Source organism: Phalaenopsis equestris, unplaced genomic scaffold (genome assembly GCF_001263595.1).
Source record: "Phalaenopsis equestris unplaced genomic scaffold, ASM126359v1 Scaffold000958, whole genome shotgun sequence".
NCBI classification, from domain to species: domain Eukaryota; kingdom Viridiplantae; phylum Streptophyta; class Magnoliopsida; order Asparagales; family Orchidaceae; genus Phalaenopsis; species Phalaenopsis equestris.
Window position 1 is genome coordinate 105,989 of NW_018165397.1, and position 16,934 is coordinate 122,922.

The following is a 16,934-nucleotide window of genomic DNA, read 5'->3' on the forward strand; positions in this document are numbered from 1 at the left end:
GGGAGTTATAGGCATCAATGTGCGTCCTCCACCGCCGCCTTCCTGTCGTGGGTCTTCTCTCGGTTTGTTTCTTCCCCTTCCCTCGCCCTAACTCGATACTTTCACTATAGATAACTGGATATCGCTTCTGCAACATCTTTACAACATCACCATTTAAATGAGCTTAACACAGTTATTTAAATAATAAACCAATTTCAATTTAAGGATTTGATTTTGTTCAGGCTAATCATTAAATATAGATCATAACAAGCATTGAAAAAAAATAACAATCATGATTTTCATTGTAAGAAGACAATACATCTATTCAAAGTAGGTGCATAATCATTAATCAATAGAAGAAGTGGCTTATGTATTCTTTAAAGGGTCATTTTTCTAGAATGTTAAATGCATCGTTATGGAGTCATGTCACTGTAAATATATACTAAGTAAAAGAATAAAGCCTAAAAAATGAGCACATTAAAGATGAAAAACTCTAATGCTTTTATGAAGTTTAACTTCAAGGAAAGAGTTTATCCATTTCATCAAAAAAGGAAAGTTGAAGTAAAAAAGCTTGCAATTTTAGGGTCCGTTGGGGCAGCTTGTGCGTTTCAGGATAAGCTGCTTATCCTGAAACGCCCGCGATCTGCGTTTAGTGTAAAAACCCAAATGCAGTTTCAGATAAGCTGGCGAAACGTGCGAACCAAACGGTACAACGGCGTTTTGAAAACGTCGCCCGCACTTATAAGCTGCCCCAAACGGACCCTTAAGGAAACTCCAATAACTATTTATGTGTTACTAAATTCTTCAAGTTCATAAATCTAAGTTAAGAAGTAGAAGATCTAGCCAATAAAGGAAATATAATATAAGAAAGATGAAATCTTGATAAATTTTAACATGCTTATGCTAGAAATTGAATAATCTTTCACAAACTTCAAATCAATAATACTTAAAAATTAAATGATGAAATCTTAATTTAATTCTTCTAATAGGTAATTGAAGAGCTTTGTCTTTGATTCTAAGATGTAATTAAAGAAAATTTAATGTTTCGTGGGGATTTGGTCACGCTAGGATGAAGGGGATGCTATCAACATAGAGAGAGAGACATGAAAAAAGGGAAAGTAGAATAATAGTTTTGAACAATGAGTTTAAATAAAGGTGATTGCCAATGTAGTTTTTGACAGAAAATAGTTGAAAATTTTTCCAATTAATTTTCCATTAGAGACGGTCATAAATGAGTTTGCAAAATTTCTATGGTAATTTTTTTGAGAATTTTTAACCAAAAGTTTTGTTGCAAAATATGTTGATGATTTCTGATTGAATTAGTCCGCTAATTATTTCATTGGATTTGTCTGCTTTTCTTGTAGTGATACTCTTTAGTAAATAAGGGAGATTTCATGTTAGGATCATTTTATTCTTGCTAGAACAATATTGTTTGTTAAAAATAGGGGTCCTTGCTACTATCCTACTACCATATAGTACCTAAAATGGTTCATTAGCTCAAAAGATAGTAAAGTAACCTTTTTAGGTTCATTTTATGCCATTTATAACTTTTATGAAGTTAATTATCCCAATGAATAATTAATAATACCAATAGCTCACTCCAAAAATTACTAAAATATAATGAAATTTAAAAAATGAAGTTAACTTTAAGAGACCATTCATGAAGACTAAAACAAGATCATGAGTGCAAAAGGAAATTTGAGAGAAGAAACACACAACCTAAGTTGATTCCACAAAGGAAAAAAAATGGCCGATGAAAGGCCGATCGAAGGAGAGGAAACGGAAATTGGAGAGGAAACTGTCTAGAGGCACTCATGTTAAGTATGGTTGAGATAATGGTGAAGCAGCATCCCACGAGATAGCACCTTACATGGAATTTGTGGTTTGGGTAATTATTATACATTAAGATAAAAAAATTTTAATGAAATTAATATACTATAGAATAAATTCTAGACTCTTTATCACTTACTAAAGGTGACTAAAAGGGCAAAACTTGAACTTAATGGCTTCCTAAAATTGTGACTAGCTCAATGGTATTGTCAATCAAACCGCCAACTCCAATCAAGTTGATGAAGAAGTAGTTTTTCAGGATTACTGGCACTGGTCATACGCCCAGTTCATAATTGAACTAGTCAAAATGGCCAGTCCAATCCAATTGTAATAGCCATGTGCTTACTGGATTATTTTTTTGCGTTTATGGTTTATGAGCTAACAAGACGTGGAGAAAGTATATATCAAATCTCTCTTGTTTGCATCTTATAAGCACCCTTGAGTCTCGCTCTTGTCGTTGGATCGTTAAAGTCTGACTTTCGTCAAAAGTGATAATTAAATTTTCTGTTGATAACATCTCTCTTATTTTAGTAAATATTGCGTTTGGTTGACACACCGGTAGGGATCTCACCTCGCAGTGCGTTCGACGACATGATGCGATCCACTCCATCATCAGCACGTCGCACGTCTATACGTAATATGTTCTCCTCTTGTTGTTATTTTTTTATCCCTGAATATATAATTTTTGAACTAGTGTAGTTTATTTACACGGCTGTAATGGTCATAAATAAAGAAAACATAATATTTAAATTTAATATAAATGCAATAGGTTTCAATATTAAAAAAAAAATTAAAAATCATCCAAAAATGACAAAGTTGAAAGATCATTAAAAAATGTGCAGATTGTGAATAAAGATTAATTGAATCATTGAAAAGGTCAATAATCTAAATTTGATGGACTCTTAATTAATATAATTTTATTTTGTGTGACTATCATAATATAAACTAAATAATTGGGGGTTAATTTGGTAATGTTGATTGCAGAGAAAAAGTCCAAATGGTGGCCTCACCCGAGAAAAATTATTGCATACATACACCGCATGCAGAGATGTATGTGGTGTTGGATTCTGGTCGTAGGTCACGGTGATCTACAGTCATGATGTATTTTGATGGGCCCCACTTTAATTTTTTTTCTTAAAAAAAAATTTTGATTGCATCCTGACCGTAGATCACCGTGATCTACGGTCAGGATCGAACACCGCATGTATCTCTACATGCGGTATATGTATGCAATAATTTTTCCTCACCCGGAGCAAGTAAACAAAGAAAGCACACGTCACTAGCCGCCACAACAACAACAATAATAATAATAATATTATTATTATTATTGTTATTATTATTAATAAAAAAAACAGAAGTAAATCATAGAACAACTTCTATGTATCACTAGCTAAGAGGAACATCATAATAATTACTAAGATTCCTTCCCACAATTATCAGGATGGACCCCTATGGATTTGATAAGGTTGATTTTTTATATATAGCACACAATTATTATGTATTTATATATCTCACCCTTAAACTTTTATATTTATGCAAATATTTAATATCACATATAAAGAACGCTCCTATCATTTTTGTAAAAGTGATATATACATTATAACACCAAATGCTATGTATGTAACGGTATTATAATAACACAATAACACATCAATAACAAGTTAAATAACACACAAAAATACTTGAATAACATATAATAACACCTAAATAATACGGGAGGAATATTCACTTGTGTTATCGGGCATATTTTATTTTATTTTTTTTTCATCTCCACGTGGTGTGATTTCATTGGGTTCCCCACCTAACTCTACGTGCGGAGTCCTGATGCAATATTTTCTCGTTATATACTACGGGATTTAAGGTGGTGCTTGCGGAGAAAATATTCGTGTCCGTTGTCCCGACGTTGCCTGCATCCGAACTCTAGACATAATATTTTCTTGTGCCTGAGAGTGCACTTTAAGCTTTTAAAACCTTCAAATTTTCAAACCTTTTCAAAACCTTTAAGCTTCGTTTGAACATTTAAATAACATTGATAAGGTATTTTTTTCTCCATAAGGTACTAAATGTAAGAAAGCAACATTTCACTTACCTGCATGATTTTTTATTTGGAATTTTCTAGGGACATTTACATATATACTTTATTCAAACTAAATCTTTGATGTCATGTTTTAGTACATTATTTGGGTTTATTTTTAAATGTTTTTAATATTTTCATAAATTTTTATTTTCTTATAAAAAAATTAATTACAATTCTCTAATCTAAATTTTAACATATTATTTTTTAAAAGAGACACAATATTGACACTTTTTAACCTAATTTTTTATTTGATTGAAAAATGTTTACTATATATGCGCGTGTGTGTGTGTGTGTGTGTGTGTGTGAAAAAAAGAATGGTCGTAGGCTATTATAAGAGCCCCATGTCACCTCCCAAAAGAGCCCTTGTGGGTGGTGGGCAGCCCAGGACTTAAATACTGCTTTTCGGCCCTACACCTAGCCAATGTGGGACTATTTGTCCGTGACATTCTCCTCCACCCAATCACTTGACGCCCTCGTCACGGATCGACTCCACCGCGGGTCCCACTGGACCATGAAAAGTCCACACACCTGGCAGGCAGTAGTCTGCTCTGATACTTCTGATTATATTTTTCACTTATATTTCCATATTTTGCAACAAAATCATAAAATTGATCTTAAAGAAAAATAAGAATTTACTTTTAATTTATATATATTGGGATACTACGCGAGTATACATATCTTTATGAAGTAATATAGGAATTTTTGATTAAGACCTTAATATCGAACCAACAGGGAAGATATGTAATATGCACTTTTTGGAAAAATTTTTATTTTTAAAAAGACAATTATTTATACTGAAGATGTTTTCGTAGTAAAAAAAGTTTAAATATTGTTTGTAACTTTAATATTTTGACAAAAATATAACAAACATAAAAAGATAACTTAAGTTTTTGTAGAAGAAAAACTCTAAATATTAAAATAACTTTCTCCTCATCATGAATCAGAAATAAGTATATTTATTCTGTTGATCACCCCCCAAAAGAGCCCTTATGGGTGGTGGGCAGCCCAGGACTTAAATACTGCTTTTCGGCCCTACACCTAGCCGATGTGGGACTATTTGTCTGTGACACCCAGCTATCTCTCATGCATTTAAGAATTTGAGTGCCACACTTTACACTCGGGGGGAATCGAACTCCAGACCAGAGGGAACTTACAACTTACAAGGAGATGTCCGACCAATTGATCTGAGTTGCTCTACCAATAGACCATATTTAACAACAAACACACACACAGAAAATTATTTTGTTAGGACTCCTAACGTAGAGAACCATTCGGAGACCAATAAAATGTTGACACTTGACTTTCAAATTTCCAAAAAATAAAAAAATAAAATGTGCGCTTAGCCCGGCTCGACCCGAATCTTTATTCGTAAAAGCTTCGCTACCTATTTGTTTTTGTCACGTCCAACTGACTAATAATTATTCCATTGGTTTAAGGTTTACGGCTTTGATGGACTCCTCGCCGGACGACGACATGTTGGAGGTGTTGCAGCCATCATTTTTATATCGTAAAAGCTTCGCTACCTATTTGTTTTTGTCACGCCCAACTGACTAATAATTATTCCATTGGTTTAAAGTTTACGGCTTTGATGGACTCCTCGTCGGACGACGACATGTTGGAGGTGTTGCCGCCATCATTTTTGTGTGTTGCAGCCATCATTTTTGTCGAACTTGGAAGATGATGTGAGTTTAGCTAAAACTTGAAGGTTTTAGTTTTGTTTAGCTCAAACTTGCATGTGTTGTTTACTTGGTCTGATAATAGTGTTATTTTTTAATGTATGTTATTTTTTATTTTTTATTAGGTACCTTGAGATTGAAAATAGGTTTTACTTTTGCACTGGTGTTGTATAATGGTATAAGTTTAGTGTTATTCTCATGATGCTTGCTAGGTTTTACTGTGTTATTATAGTGTTACGTCGGGTTTTACTGTTTTAGTCTGGTGTTACGCTGGGTTACTGTAGTTTTTTTTTTTGTTCATGTTACTTTTTGTAAATGTGGTATAATAGTGGTTTTGTTCAGTTGTAAATGATAATGGTAATATGATGTATTTTGGCTCATTGTTGTTGTGTTATTTAACTATTTTGTTGTGTTATTCTTCCATTGTTGTGTTATTGTTAGTTTTAGTGGTGGTACTGGTATGTTTTTCTTGTGTGTTCTTTTGGTTATTGTTGTGGTGTTATTTCTTAGTTTTTTGTGGTGTTGTATGGTATTAGTTTAGTGTTATTATTATGAATGTCAGCCAGGTTTTACTACGTTATTCTACTGTTATTCTGCTATTAAACTGTGGTTATGTTGTGTTATTCTTACTGACAATGGACTTAATTTGTGCAAATGTGCAGCCATGTGAGCAGATAATTGTTTGCAGTGATCCAATTGCAAAGAAGTTTCTTAGCATCATTGTCCACAATGAGCAAAAAGCTTATGAAATCTATTGTGCATATGCACATCATGTAGGTTTCAGTGTTCGGAAGGACCATAATAGTTGTTGGTCGAATCCGAAGAAAAGGAAGACCAAAGATTTTCTTTGCGGAAAAGCTGGTCACAAGAAGGACTCAAACCTTATGAATACAGTAAAGTACAAAAAGCCAGACACGATGACTGGTTGTCAAGCTATGGTGCGATATGCAGTTGACCTTAAAGGCAACTGGACAGTAAATAAATTCATTAAAAGTCACAATCATCATTTGGTTGAATGTAGTGATAAGCATCTTCTTCCTTCCGGTAAAAAGATAACGAACTTAAATGCTGATGTCCTGAGATCAATGACAGGATCTGGGATTGGAATAACGAATGCATATAACTTCTTTGTTACATAGATTGAGGGAGTGGAGAATTTGGAATGCACGAAGAGGAATGCATTTAATTTCATTCAAATAAAAAGAAGAGAAAAAAATGAACAAGGAGATGTCAATTCTTTAATTCAATTGTTCATGGGGAGGCAAGCCAGCGATAACATATTTGCATGAGATTTTCAAACTGCTGAGCATGGTAGATTAACAAGTTTTTTTGGTGTGATGGGTTATCTAGGCTGAATTATGACTGTTTTGGGGGATGTAATCATTTTTTATACAAGCTATAGATTAAATAAGTATAACTTATGTTGCGCACTCTTTATGGGAGTTAACCACAATTGGCAAAACATCATGTTTGATGTTGGCTTCTTGTCTGAGGAGACTATTGATTCTTTTAAATGGTTATTAAAAGCTTTTATAAGAATAATGAGAGACAAACATCCATTAAGTATTTTTACTGATCAGGACCAAGCAATGACAAGAGCTATTGAAGAATGCCTCCTACAAACACGAAATAGATTATGCCAACGACATATCTACAAAAAAAAAACTTCAAAAGTGCATTGTGGAGTTTCTATCAAGAGCGTCACCGGTCTTTTTTATAAATGCATAAGTAAATGCGATTCAGAGGAGGAGCTCGAAAAAACTTGTTCCTTAATGATCTTAGTGGGTGACCTATACAGTAATGTGTGGTTGCATGAGATGTACAAAATTAGACACAAATGATCAACTTCCTTCAATAAAAAAATATTTGGAATGAGAATCCTATATACTCAAAGAAGTGAGTCCACAAATAATATATGTCATGGTGTTTCGAAGCCCACAAGCTCTCTGACATATTATTTTATCGGCCTCAAAAATATAATAAAATCATGGTGCAGGAACGAAAAGACCGAAGATTTCAAATGTAGTCAATCTATCACTACGCTGATGGTGAAAGTCAACCCGATTTTGAGGCAAGCTTCCTCATTTTATTCGAGGAAGCTATACTCAATGTTCGAGCAAGAGCTGCTTAATGGGTTATGTGGACTCACACTTCAATTCACCACAGATAGTGGGTCCAATTATTATATATGCAATTTGGATAATGATGGCACATCCAAGGCATGGGTTGTGAATTTTGACAGAGTTAACTCCAATATCAATTGCAGTTGCAGAATGTTTGAAATGAAGGGCTGTTGTGTTAACACACACTGCATGTTCTTAATGTGGTTAAAATAAATCTCATTCCTGAAAAATATTTGTTATTGTGATGGTCTAATCATGCTAAAAGAAACATCTATAACATGTTTGAATACAAACATCTAAGGGAGTCCCAAATGATGGTTGTTTCTTCAAGTGGCCTCTTATTCTGTTCACAATCTCAAAATTTTGTGTTCCAACTAATCAATAAAGCACAAGGAGACGAATTTATCGAGCAGATGTTATGGGAAGCATTTAAAAAACTATCTGTAGATATTGACGAAGTAAAAGCTGAAGAAATGTCTACTGTTAAGAGAAAAACAAAGAAGAAAAAACAATCAAATATAGAATGTAATGTGGCCGACCCAGGAGGCCAAAAGGTGTTTCTACTTCTAAGCCTAAAGGAAATTGAGAGAAAAATAAGAGATCCAAAAGTATATTTTTTCTACATGAAATGAACTGCTTCAATTTATGTTTTATTTCCCTTCTCTAACCATAAGCTCCGCATACAAGAAAAGATCTTGAACAATCAACAAGTCGGGAACTTGCTCTGCCATGCGATCCAATTATGCCTGACTATCTAAGCCATGTATAAAAATGAAATCATTTACATGTTTTCACTTGAGAGGTCTTTTTAACTTGTTTTTCTAAAACATGTTTTCTTTACAATATTACAAGAATTTTTTCCATCGCAAATATCATCTCAAACATTCACGGGGCTATTGATGGATTCCATAACTGAGCTTTGATGTAGTATAAATCAATGTATTTGTGTTACAACTTTAATAATTATGGTGTTGTTTATGTTACTACTTTCATGTTACAGTTTTAATAATTATGCAAATACATGTATAGAGCAGTCCTATAACACATTAATAACACAAATACATTCAGATAACAGTCCAATAACACATTGATAACACATTAGTAACACAAGAAATATAAAAAATAACATTATTACCAATTCCACGGCCTAATTTAACCGGCGTAACGTGCTGGGAATATTCTCTTTGCGTTACTTATTTTGCGGCTGCATTATTTTACCTTCCCGGTGAGTTATTCCCACATTCAACTGCGTTATTTATCATTTTAACGCGTATAAATCACGTGTAACATGAACAAAACATTCTCTATGCGTTATTTAGCAAACACGCTTCACTATTTTGCCGTCCATCTGTGTTATTTCTCATTCTCGCTGCGTTATTTCTCGTTTCAACGCGTATAAATCACGTGTATCATGCTCCGAATATTCCCTAAGGTTATTTTGCCAACACGCTGCGTTATTTTTTCGTCCCTCTGTGTTATTTACCATTCCCGCTGTGTTAATTATCTTTTCAATGCGTTTAAATTGCGTGTAACGTGCTTTGAATATTCCCTAAGCATTATTTCACCAACAAGCTGTTTCTTTTGTCGTGTCTCTGTGTTATTTTTCATTCCCTTTTTCATTCTCGCTGCGTTATTTATTTTTTCAACGAGTATAAATCACGCATAACGTGCTTTGAATATTCCCTAAGTGTTATTTTGGCTTTCCCGTGTGTTATTTTGCCTTCCCACTGCATTATCCTGCAATTTAAATGCGTTACATCTCATTTAACCGCGTTATTCTGCAGTTGGAATGCGTTATATCTCAATTCCAATGCATTATATCTAAAATCCACTGTGTTTTGTAAAATTTAAACTTAGTTGTATCGACATTTAAACAGATCATATTGCTGAAAACTTACAGATAATTTGAAAACTTACAGATCATATTATCAAAAAATTACAAAACTTTTAATAAAATTACAGAGCACAGTTCAACATTATAACACTTACTCTATACAAATCACAGTTCAATAAACATGTCTTTAATAAAATTACAAAGCACAGTTTTCTTTTTAGATGCTTGGCGAGCCCACATGCAAATCGCATAGGCGAACTGAGCTCTAAATTGTACCATAAGTTCTTGCTAGTTTAAGTGATCTTTCCATTCGATTGTGCCAACCTGTACTAAGATTTCCATATACTTACATACAAACATGCCACATTCGTGGCTATTACTTTAGGCAAGAACGTTTCGAGGAGCGAACATTGCCCACTCTGTTATGTTGGACCGAAATGCTTGTTGAGTATCTTTCGCAAAATGTTTGACCTGTAAAGGTTGTAGTAGATATTGCAATAAAAAATATTGAATTCAATATGTAAATTGTGTCAAACGTACTTACAAGTTCTACAACAACTGCTTTTTGCATCGAGTTATGTAGTGAGTCATATATTTTCCATTTTCTTCCTTTCAACTCCCCTACTAACAATATCCAATGTTGATTATTAATTATAGGAAATAAAATGAGTTCATTATCTTTAATTTCTTCCTTTGTAATATCCTTAGTTAATGTTGTAGTATCACCTTTTATCGTCTTTAACATCTGCAAAAAAAAAGAAAAATAATAAATAAAATATATTCAGTCTACAACGGAAGTTAAGCTTTTACAATAATCAAATAAATTAAACATTTGTAAATACCCATTACAGTGGGGACACATATATATATTTTCTGTACAGTGCAGATGACCATTTCCTTCTTTCAGCCAACATAATGACAAACATATCGACATGTTCATTCCCGAACCACCAGTTCATTAATATATCCTCAAGTGCACCATGCTCCAGTACGACTTTCCCCCTGCTTAGGATGATATCATCTCTGCACCGTTAATAAAAAAATGTCTGTTACAATATAACATTAGACGCACTAAAATTTTTTTGTTACAATGTAACAAAGATTGTTTACTTACACCCCAAGGTTGTTGGCAATACATCTATCTATTACATCCTGCATTTCAGGTGGAAGCACTGATCTAGCAGGATAATCAAGTGGAAGTGTTGGGGCCGCAACACGAGGCTACAACACAATAATGTGGACCCGTAACATATCAGTTTATTTTCAAAATATGATTAAGTGCAGCTATAAATAATTATTAGTACCACTATAGCATAGGCATATGGATCGGAGCTCTGGCTCGACACATCTGTCTCCTCTTAATTGAGATTTTCTTTATCATCATTAATTATTAATTAATCTCTTGTTATTCCAGCAGAGTTATGTTCAGCTTCTCCTACTGCTGGCTCTCCAACTGGACTATGTACATCTTCTCCTACTGCTGGCTCTCTAACTAGATTATGTATATCTTCTCCACTGAGGCTATGTGCAACTTCAACTAATGGATGCTCTCCAGTAGGACTTTTTTACAGCTAAAGTGCTAGAGGGATCTAGATGGGACAACACGCAAAGAGCTTGCAAAATAAATATCATTTTTCTATAACATAAAAACTAATGGCATATTGAAGCTGCAGATGTGAATAGAAATAATTTTTTTACTATATGGGCTAGCAACTCTAGAACATCCTTCACTGATCATTCAACCTCTTCATGATCTTCCTGAATTATCGCATCGTCCGTCAATACATTGTCTTCGACATCTATTATTCTTTCTGGAGACTCTCTTATTGGATCATTTCAATTTGTAGTATGTACAATTATATTGGCTTTATCTACTCTATAATCTGGGACATCTCCCAAATGATGTTTCTCAGCAAAATAAGTTATTTTCTTTCTTCTCTTAAGTTGATATGTGAACTCAGGTGAACAAACTGCCCTCCTCCTTCTATGGATGGACTTGACACTTCGAGCAGAGGATCTGTGTGTTCCTGTTGTCTGCGCATCAACTTCCTTATCTGCTTTGGTTCTTTGCAATCTTTCAAATATACCAGTTAAGTTATGTAATGACTCCCCAACATAATTCATTTGTTGACTCACTGTATTCATGATTTTCTGTAATATAAGAGTAGACTTTTCTTGACATTTTAATAGGTCGTTTATTATTATGAATTCTTTATTAATTGTTGTATATGTCTCTTATGGGGTGATCTCACTGGAAAAAATTGGCCCCACGCTATGGGATAATGGTGAAGATGGTCCGACAGCTCTTTCTAGATGTGGGACAACTCTGACAGGGCTTGGTAGTCTCTCTTCCGGGTTGGACAGTAAGTGTTGCTCATTCTCTTACAAATTGATGAAAGAAATGTTAACCTGCAACACCATTAAAAATACGCATAATAAATTCTGAGTAGCAATGAAATGGATGACTAAGTTAAGCATTAAAATTTGTCATGAAGCAAATGTTTAACGTTTATACGACCAAGCTTTCTGAAGGCCTCATGAACCTCTACTGTTGTCCAACAATGATTTGTTGGCCACCTTAGCATGCGAGACCTGGCCTCTAGAACATGAGGAGCAAACACAAATGTGTGCTTGTAAAATCATAATTGCGGATGTCTCATATCAAAAAGAGGAATGTAAAAAACAAATAAAATTAGAAATAACATCTAAAGGAATATTATTTTTTGTATAAAACATAATACTTACAGCTAAAATAAAAACAAAACCCTGGATGTATCCTAATGATTGATTTTGTCTTAATTTAGCAGTGACGATGCTAACTTGATCGATGATGAAGTCACAAATGACAGCGGACCAATTATAAGTAGAAAATAACTGTACATTTTCACCAAAGAAAAGAAGTCCCGCGGACACGTTAAAATTGCTCGAGGGAAAAAATAAATTCGTTAGTAGAAACTTAAAACATAACTGCTCAAAGGGAGTGGAAGAACCTCCTTCAAAGAACTTCATTAGTTGGTCCTTTATTTATCTGGCATCCACACCATATGAGGGGGTTTTCCTTCATACAACTGTCTTCTCTCTGTTAGGCATACCTAATATCAACGCCAAGTGGTCAGAATGCAATTTTACTTCTTTCCTACTCATTCTGTACACCCTCCTCTCATTATCTCAACATATCAAAATGTGTAATGTCAACACATTGTCTTGTGGATATGGAGGCATATCAAAGAAGTAGAACATGCATTTCTTTCAATGAATTCACTGTCTCCAATGATACGAGATGTCTAACAGTATCCAAAGCACCTCTTACTGCAGATGAATGGAACCTTCAGTTGAATGTCCTTGTGTTCATAAACCTACAAATGAAAAGAATTAAAATAAGTACCATAAAAGATATTATGAAATACATACAACACATATAACACCATGAAATCCTAGAGTAACACCCCAAATCAAAGCAATACAACACATATACAATTATATTACACAATAACTAAAATAACACCAATTATATAACACCTAAGGCAAAGCCAAATAGCACCTATACAACTTCAAAACACCAAATGAAATAAAAAATTGGCATTATTAACTGAATAACACACACCAACACAAAAAGTAACACCAACAATATTCAAATGTGTTATTAAGTTATTAATGAGTTTCCACACATATAACACCAAGAAGGCCTTCAGTAACACCAAAAATCAAAGCAATACAACACATATACGACTTCCAGACACATCAGCAAAGGACAATTGGTGTTATGCACTCAATAACATCCACTTACACAATCATAACACACCCTAAACAACCAGTATGTCATTTAGTGCCATTTCACACATCAGTAACGCCTAAAATCAAAGTCATACACCACATATACAACTTTAGTACACCAGATGAATAAAACATACGTATTATTAACGGAATAACACACAATAACACAACAATAACACTAGTGAGATCCATCTGTGTTATTTAATTATTTATGTGTTTAAACACATATGACAACATGAAATACATCAGTAACACCCAAATAATGTTGTTATAACACAAGAAATATTCAGAAAGAACACCACTTGAGCAACACATCAATAAGACAAAGAAAACACAACTGTTACAAGGCTATTACACGAAGATATCACAGCTATAACAAATCAATCACAAATGAATAACACAATAGTAACACGATCTAGTAAAAAATGAACGCCAACCCATCAATAAGACAAGGGATACACAACAATAACATTGCGATAACACAATAATAAATTAATTGATTTAAAAAATAAACTATTTTTTGCAACGCAGAACATTACCTCAATGACTTTTGAGCACTCCTCTGTTCGTCGGTTTGCTTGCGACCCTTCATTTTTTGAAAATATTAAACCCTAAACCTCTCAACTTCAAACGAAGAAATGACTTTCCTCCTTGTTGGCGTTGGAGCCCGATAGGAACTGCTCCCGCTCGGTCGCGCTCGCTTCCCGCTCCCGCCTCCTTGTTCCTGATGGCAAAAGATCGCGACCGCGACCTTAAGGTCTTGCAAACGTCTCCCGCTCGATCACGATACATGTTCCCACTCTTCCTGCCTCAGTCATTTCGCGAAATGACGCCGCCTCCCATCTCTTTTAAGTTGCAAACAGAAGAGTTTCTTCAGTGTATCTCTGTATAAAGAGAGAAGAACAAAGAGAGAAGAAGAGAGAGCAACGAAGTGAGAGATTCCTCTTGTAAATCAAGCTGATCGATTGGTGTAAATTCCTTAAGTAATAAAATCCTATGCAACTCCTTGGACGTAGGCAATTAGTCAAACCACGTAAATCTGTGTATTCTTTTATAGTGTGATTTTTTCGTTTTATTTTTTGCTTCGTTGATCGTTTATATATATATATAATACATCAACTGGTGTATATCATATCATCAACAAATGATATTAGAGCTTTGTTCGGATCGGAGGAAGAATGATGACTGTAGATGAAATGAAGGTTTCAGGGATCAAAAAATTTGATGACACATATTTTGGTTATTGGAGGATGCAGACAAACGAATACCTTTATGGGAAGAAACTTCATCTTTCGTTATTGGGAAAAAGACCTGAAAGGATGGATGAGGCTGAATGTGAATGGAATTTGTTGGATCGATAAGTTCTGGGGGTTATTTGATTGACCCTATTGAGGTCCGTTGCTCACAACGTCATCAAGGAAAGGACAACTGCAGATGTCTTACAGGCTTATCAGGTATGTATGAAAAAACATCGGCGAATAACAATGTGTACTTTATGAATAAGTTATTCAACTTGAAGATGACAGAAGATGTTTCTGTTGCTCAACACCTGAATGATTTTAATACTATCACAAATCAATTGCCGTCTGTTGAAATTGATTTTGATGATGAGATGCGTGCGCTGATATTGTTGGCATCGTTGTCAAATAGTTGGGAAGCCATGAGGATGACAGTTAGCAGTTCTACAGATAAATTTAAACTAAAATGTGATGATATTCGTGATTTGATTTTGACTGAGGAGGTGCGCATGAAAGATTCTAGCGAGATCTTAGGTCGATTTCGACACTGAATGTTAATTTCAGAGGGAGATGAAATGACATGAACTCAAATAAAGAGAGATCAAAATCAAAGTCTGGTCAGCAGACAATGCGCTGGAATTGTGGTAAGGGCAGCCACATAAGGAGAAATTGTAGGAATCCCAAAGGAATCCTAAGAAGATGGAGAATGATAGCGCAAATGTGGTATATGAAGAAGTACATGATGCACTATTGTTGGCAGTTTATATTGGTGGAGAATCATAAAGTTATGAAGAAACTTGCAAGATGAAAGTTCGAGCAAGCGGGAGCTGACAAAACTTCCATCAGATGGGTACCCATTCCTATTGTTCTACATACAGATGGTGAAGAATCATAAAGTTATGAAGAAACTCGCAAGTGGGAGCTGACAAAACTTCTATCAGATAAGAAGGCATTACACAACAAGTGGGTGTATCAGGTGAAGACTGAGCATGATGACAGTAAGAGGTCTAAGGCTAGACTTGTTGAAAAAAACTTTCAGTAGAGACAACATATTGCTCATGCAGTGGGAGTTGTAAGCAGAGACAAGAGTAATCAGGAAATAGCTTTAAGGTGCAAAGCTATGTTGATCCTGCTGATATGTTGACTGAGGGTGTTACTCTTGAGAAACTGAAGTTATGCACAGCTTCAGTTGGTCTTCTGAAGTGAAGACAGAGGCTTTGAGTTGCAGAGATGGAGAATTCATGTTCAAAGAAAAGGACGACGTCGCCAGTAGAGGATATCAGTACGAAGAAAAAGACATTGTAGTATGTGTATCGGTCTCCAAGTGGGAGATTGTTAGCGCTGGAGTTCGATATGAACCGCTCCTGCTCGGTCGCGCCTGCTTCCTGCTCCTGCCTCCCTGTTCCCAATCGCGAAAGGTCGCGACTGCGACCTTAAGGTTTCGCAAACGTCTCCTGCTCGATCGCGATGATCGCGATACCTGTTCCCGCTCTTCTTGCCTCTATCGTTTCGCGAAACGACACCGCCTCCCGTCTCCTTTAAGTTGCAAACAGAAGAGAAGAAAGTTTCTAAGTCACAGTTAGTGTTCTTCTTCGGGCTTCCTCAGGATAAAAGGAAGGAAAGTGCAAGCAGTAGTTCCTAGCGGTGAAGGAAGAAGAAAGAAGAAGAAGATTGTTCTCCGTTGACTTCTTCTTGACTCTTGTAAGTTTATCTTTTTCAGTGTATCTCGGTGTAGAATTTCTTCGGTGTATCTCGGTGTAGAGAGAAAAGAAAAAAGAGAGAAGAAGAAAGAGCAACGAAGTGAGAGATTCTTCTTGTAAGTCGAGGTGATCGACTGAAGTAAATTCCTCTAGTAGTAAAATCCTATGCAACTCCGTGGACGTAGGCAATTTGTCGAACCACGTAAATCTCTGTGTTCTTTTCTAGTGTGATTTTTCTCGTTCTATTTTTCGCTTCGTCGATTATTCTTCTATTTGATATATATATATATATATATATATAGACACACACACACACACACCAAATCAACTGGTGTATATCATATCATCAACACTCATCTGCTGCGAACACTGACTACCTTCTTTCGAATGAACAATGAAAACCCTCTGGAAACCCTAGCTCCGAAATCTAAGAGACGAAACGTCAAAACGGTGAAGCTCTGCTCTCGAAACGGTGCTTTTTCGACTCTTCGTGGTCCTTTTTAATGCAAAAATGTTTTCGTAACGTTCTTGGGTTAGGGTCGGGCCGGGCCGCAAACTTTTTTTTTAACCGGAATTTCATATGGGCCCATCATGCCACGTTTAAACATCTCATTAGTCTCCGAATAGTTTTCTACGTTAGGACGCCTGTCCAAATTCGTGCTCCACACACACACAGATATATATATATATATATATATATATA

The 16,934-nt window shown here is 35.1% G+C and overlaps 1 protein-coding gene across 1 annotated transcript; it reads left to right on the top strand.

Moving 5' to 3' along the window:
- Positions 1-6,197: 6,197 nt before the first annotated feature.
- LOC110032505 (putative protein FAR1-RELATED SEQUENCE 10) lies at positions 6,198-6,701 on the top strand. The gene has a single exon (XM_020736159.1). The coding sequence runs from the start codon at positions 6,198-6,200 to the stop codon at positions 6,699-6,701; it is 504 nt and encodes a 167-aa protein (XP_020591818.1).
- The last annotated feature ends 10,233 nt before the right edge of the window (positions 6,702-16,934 follow it).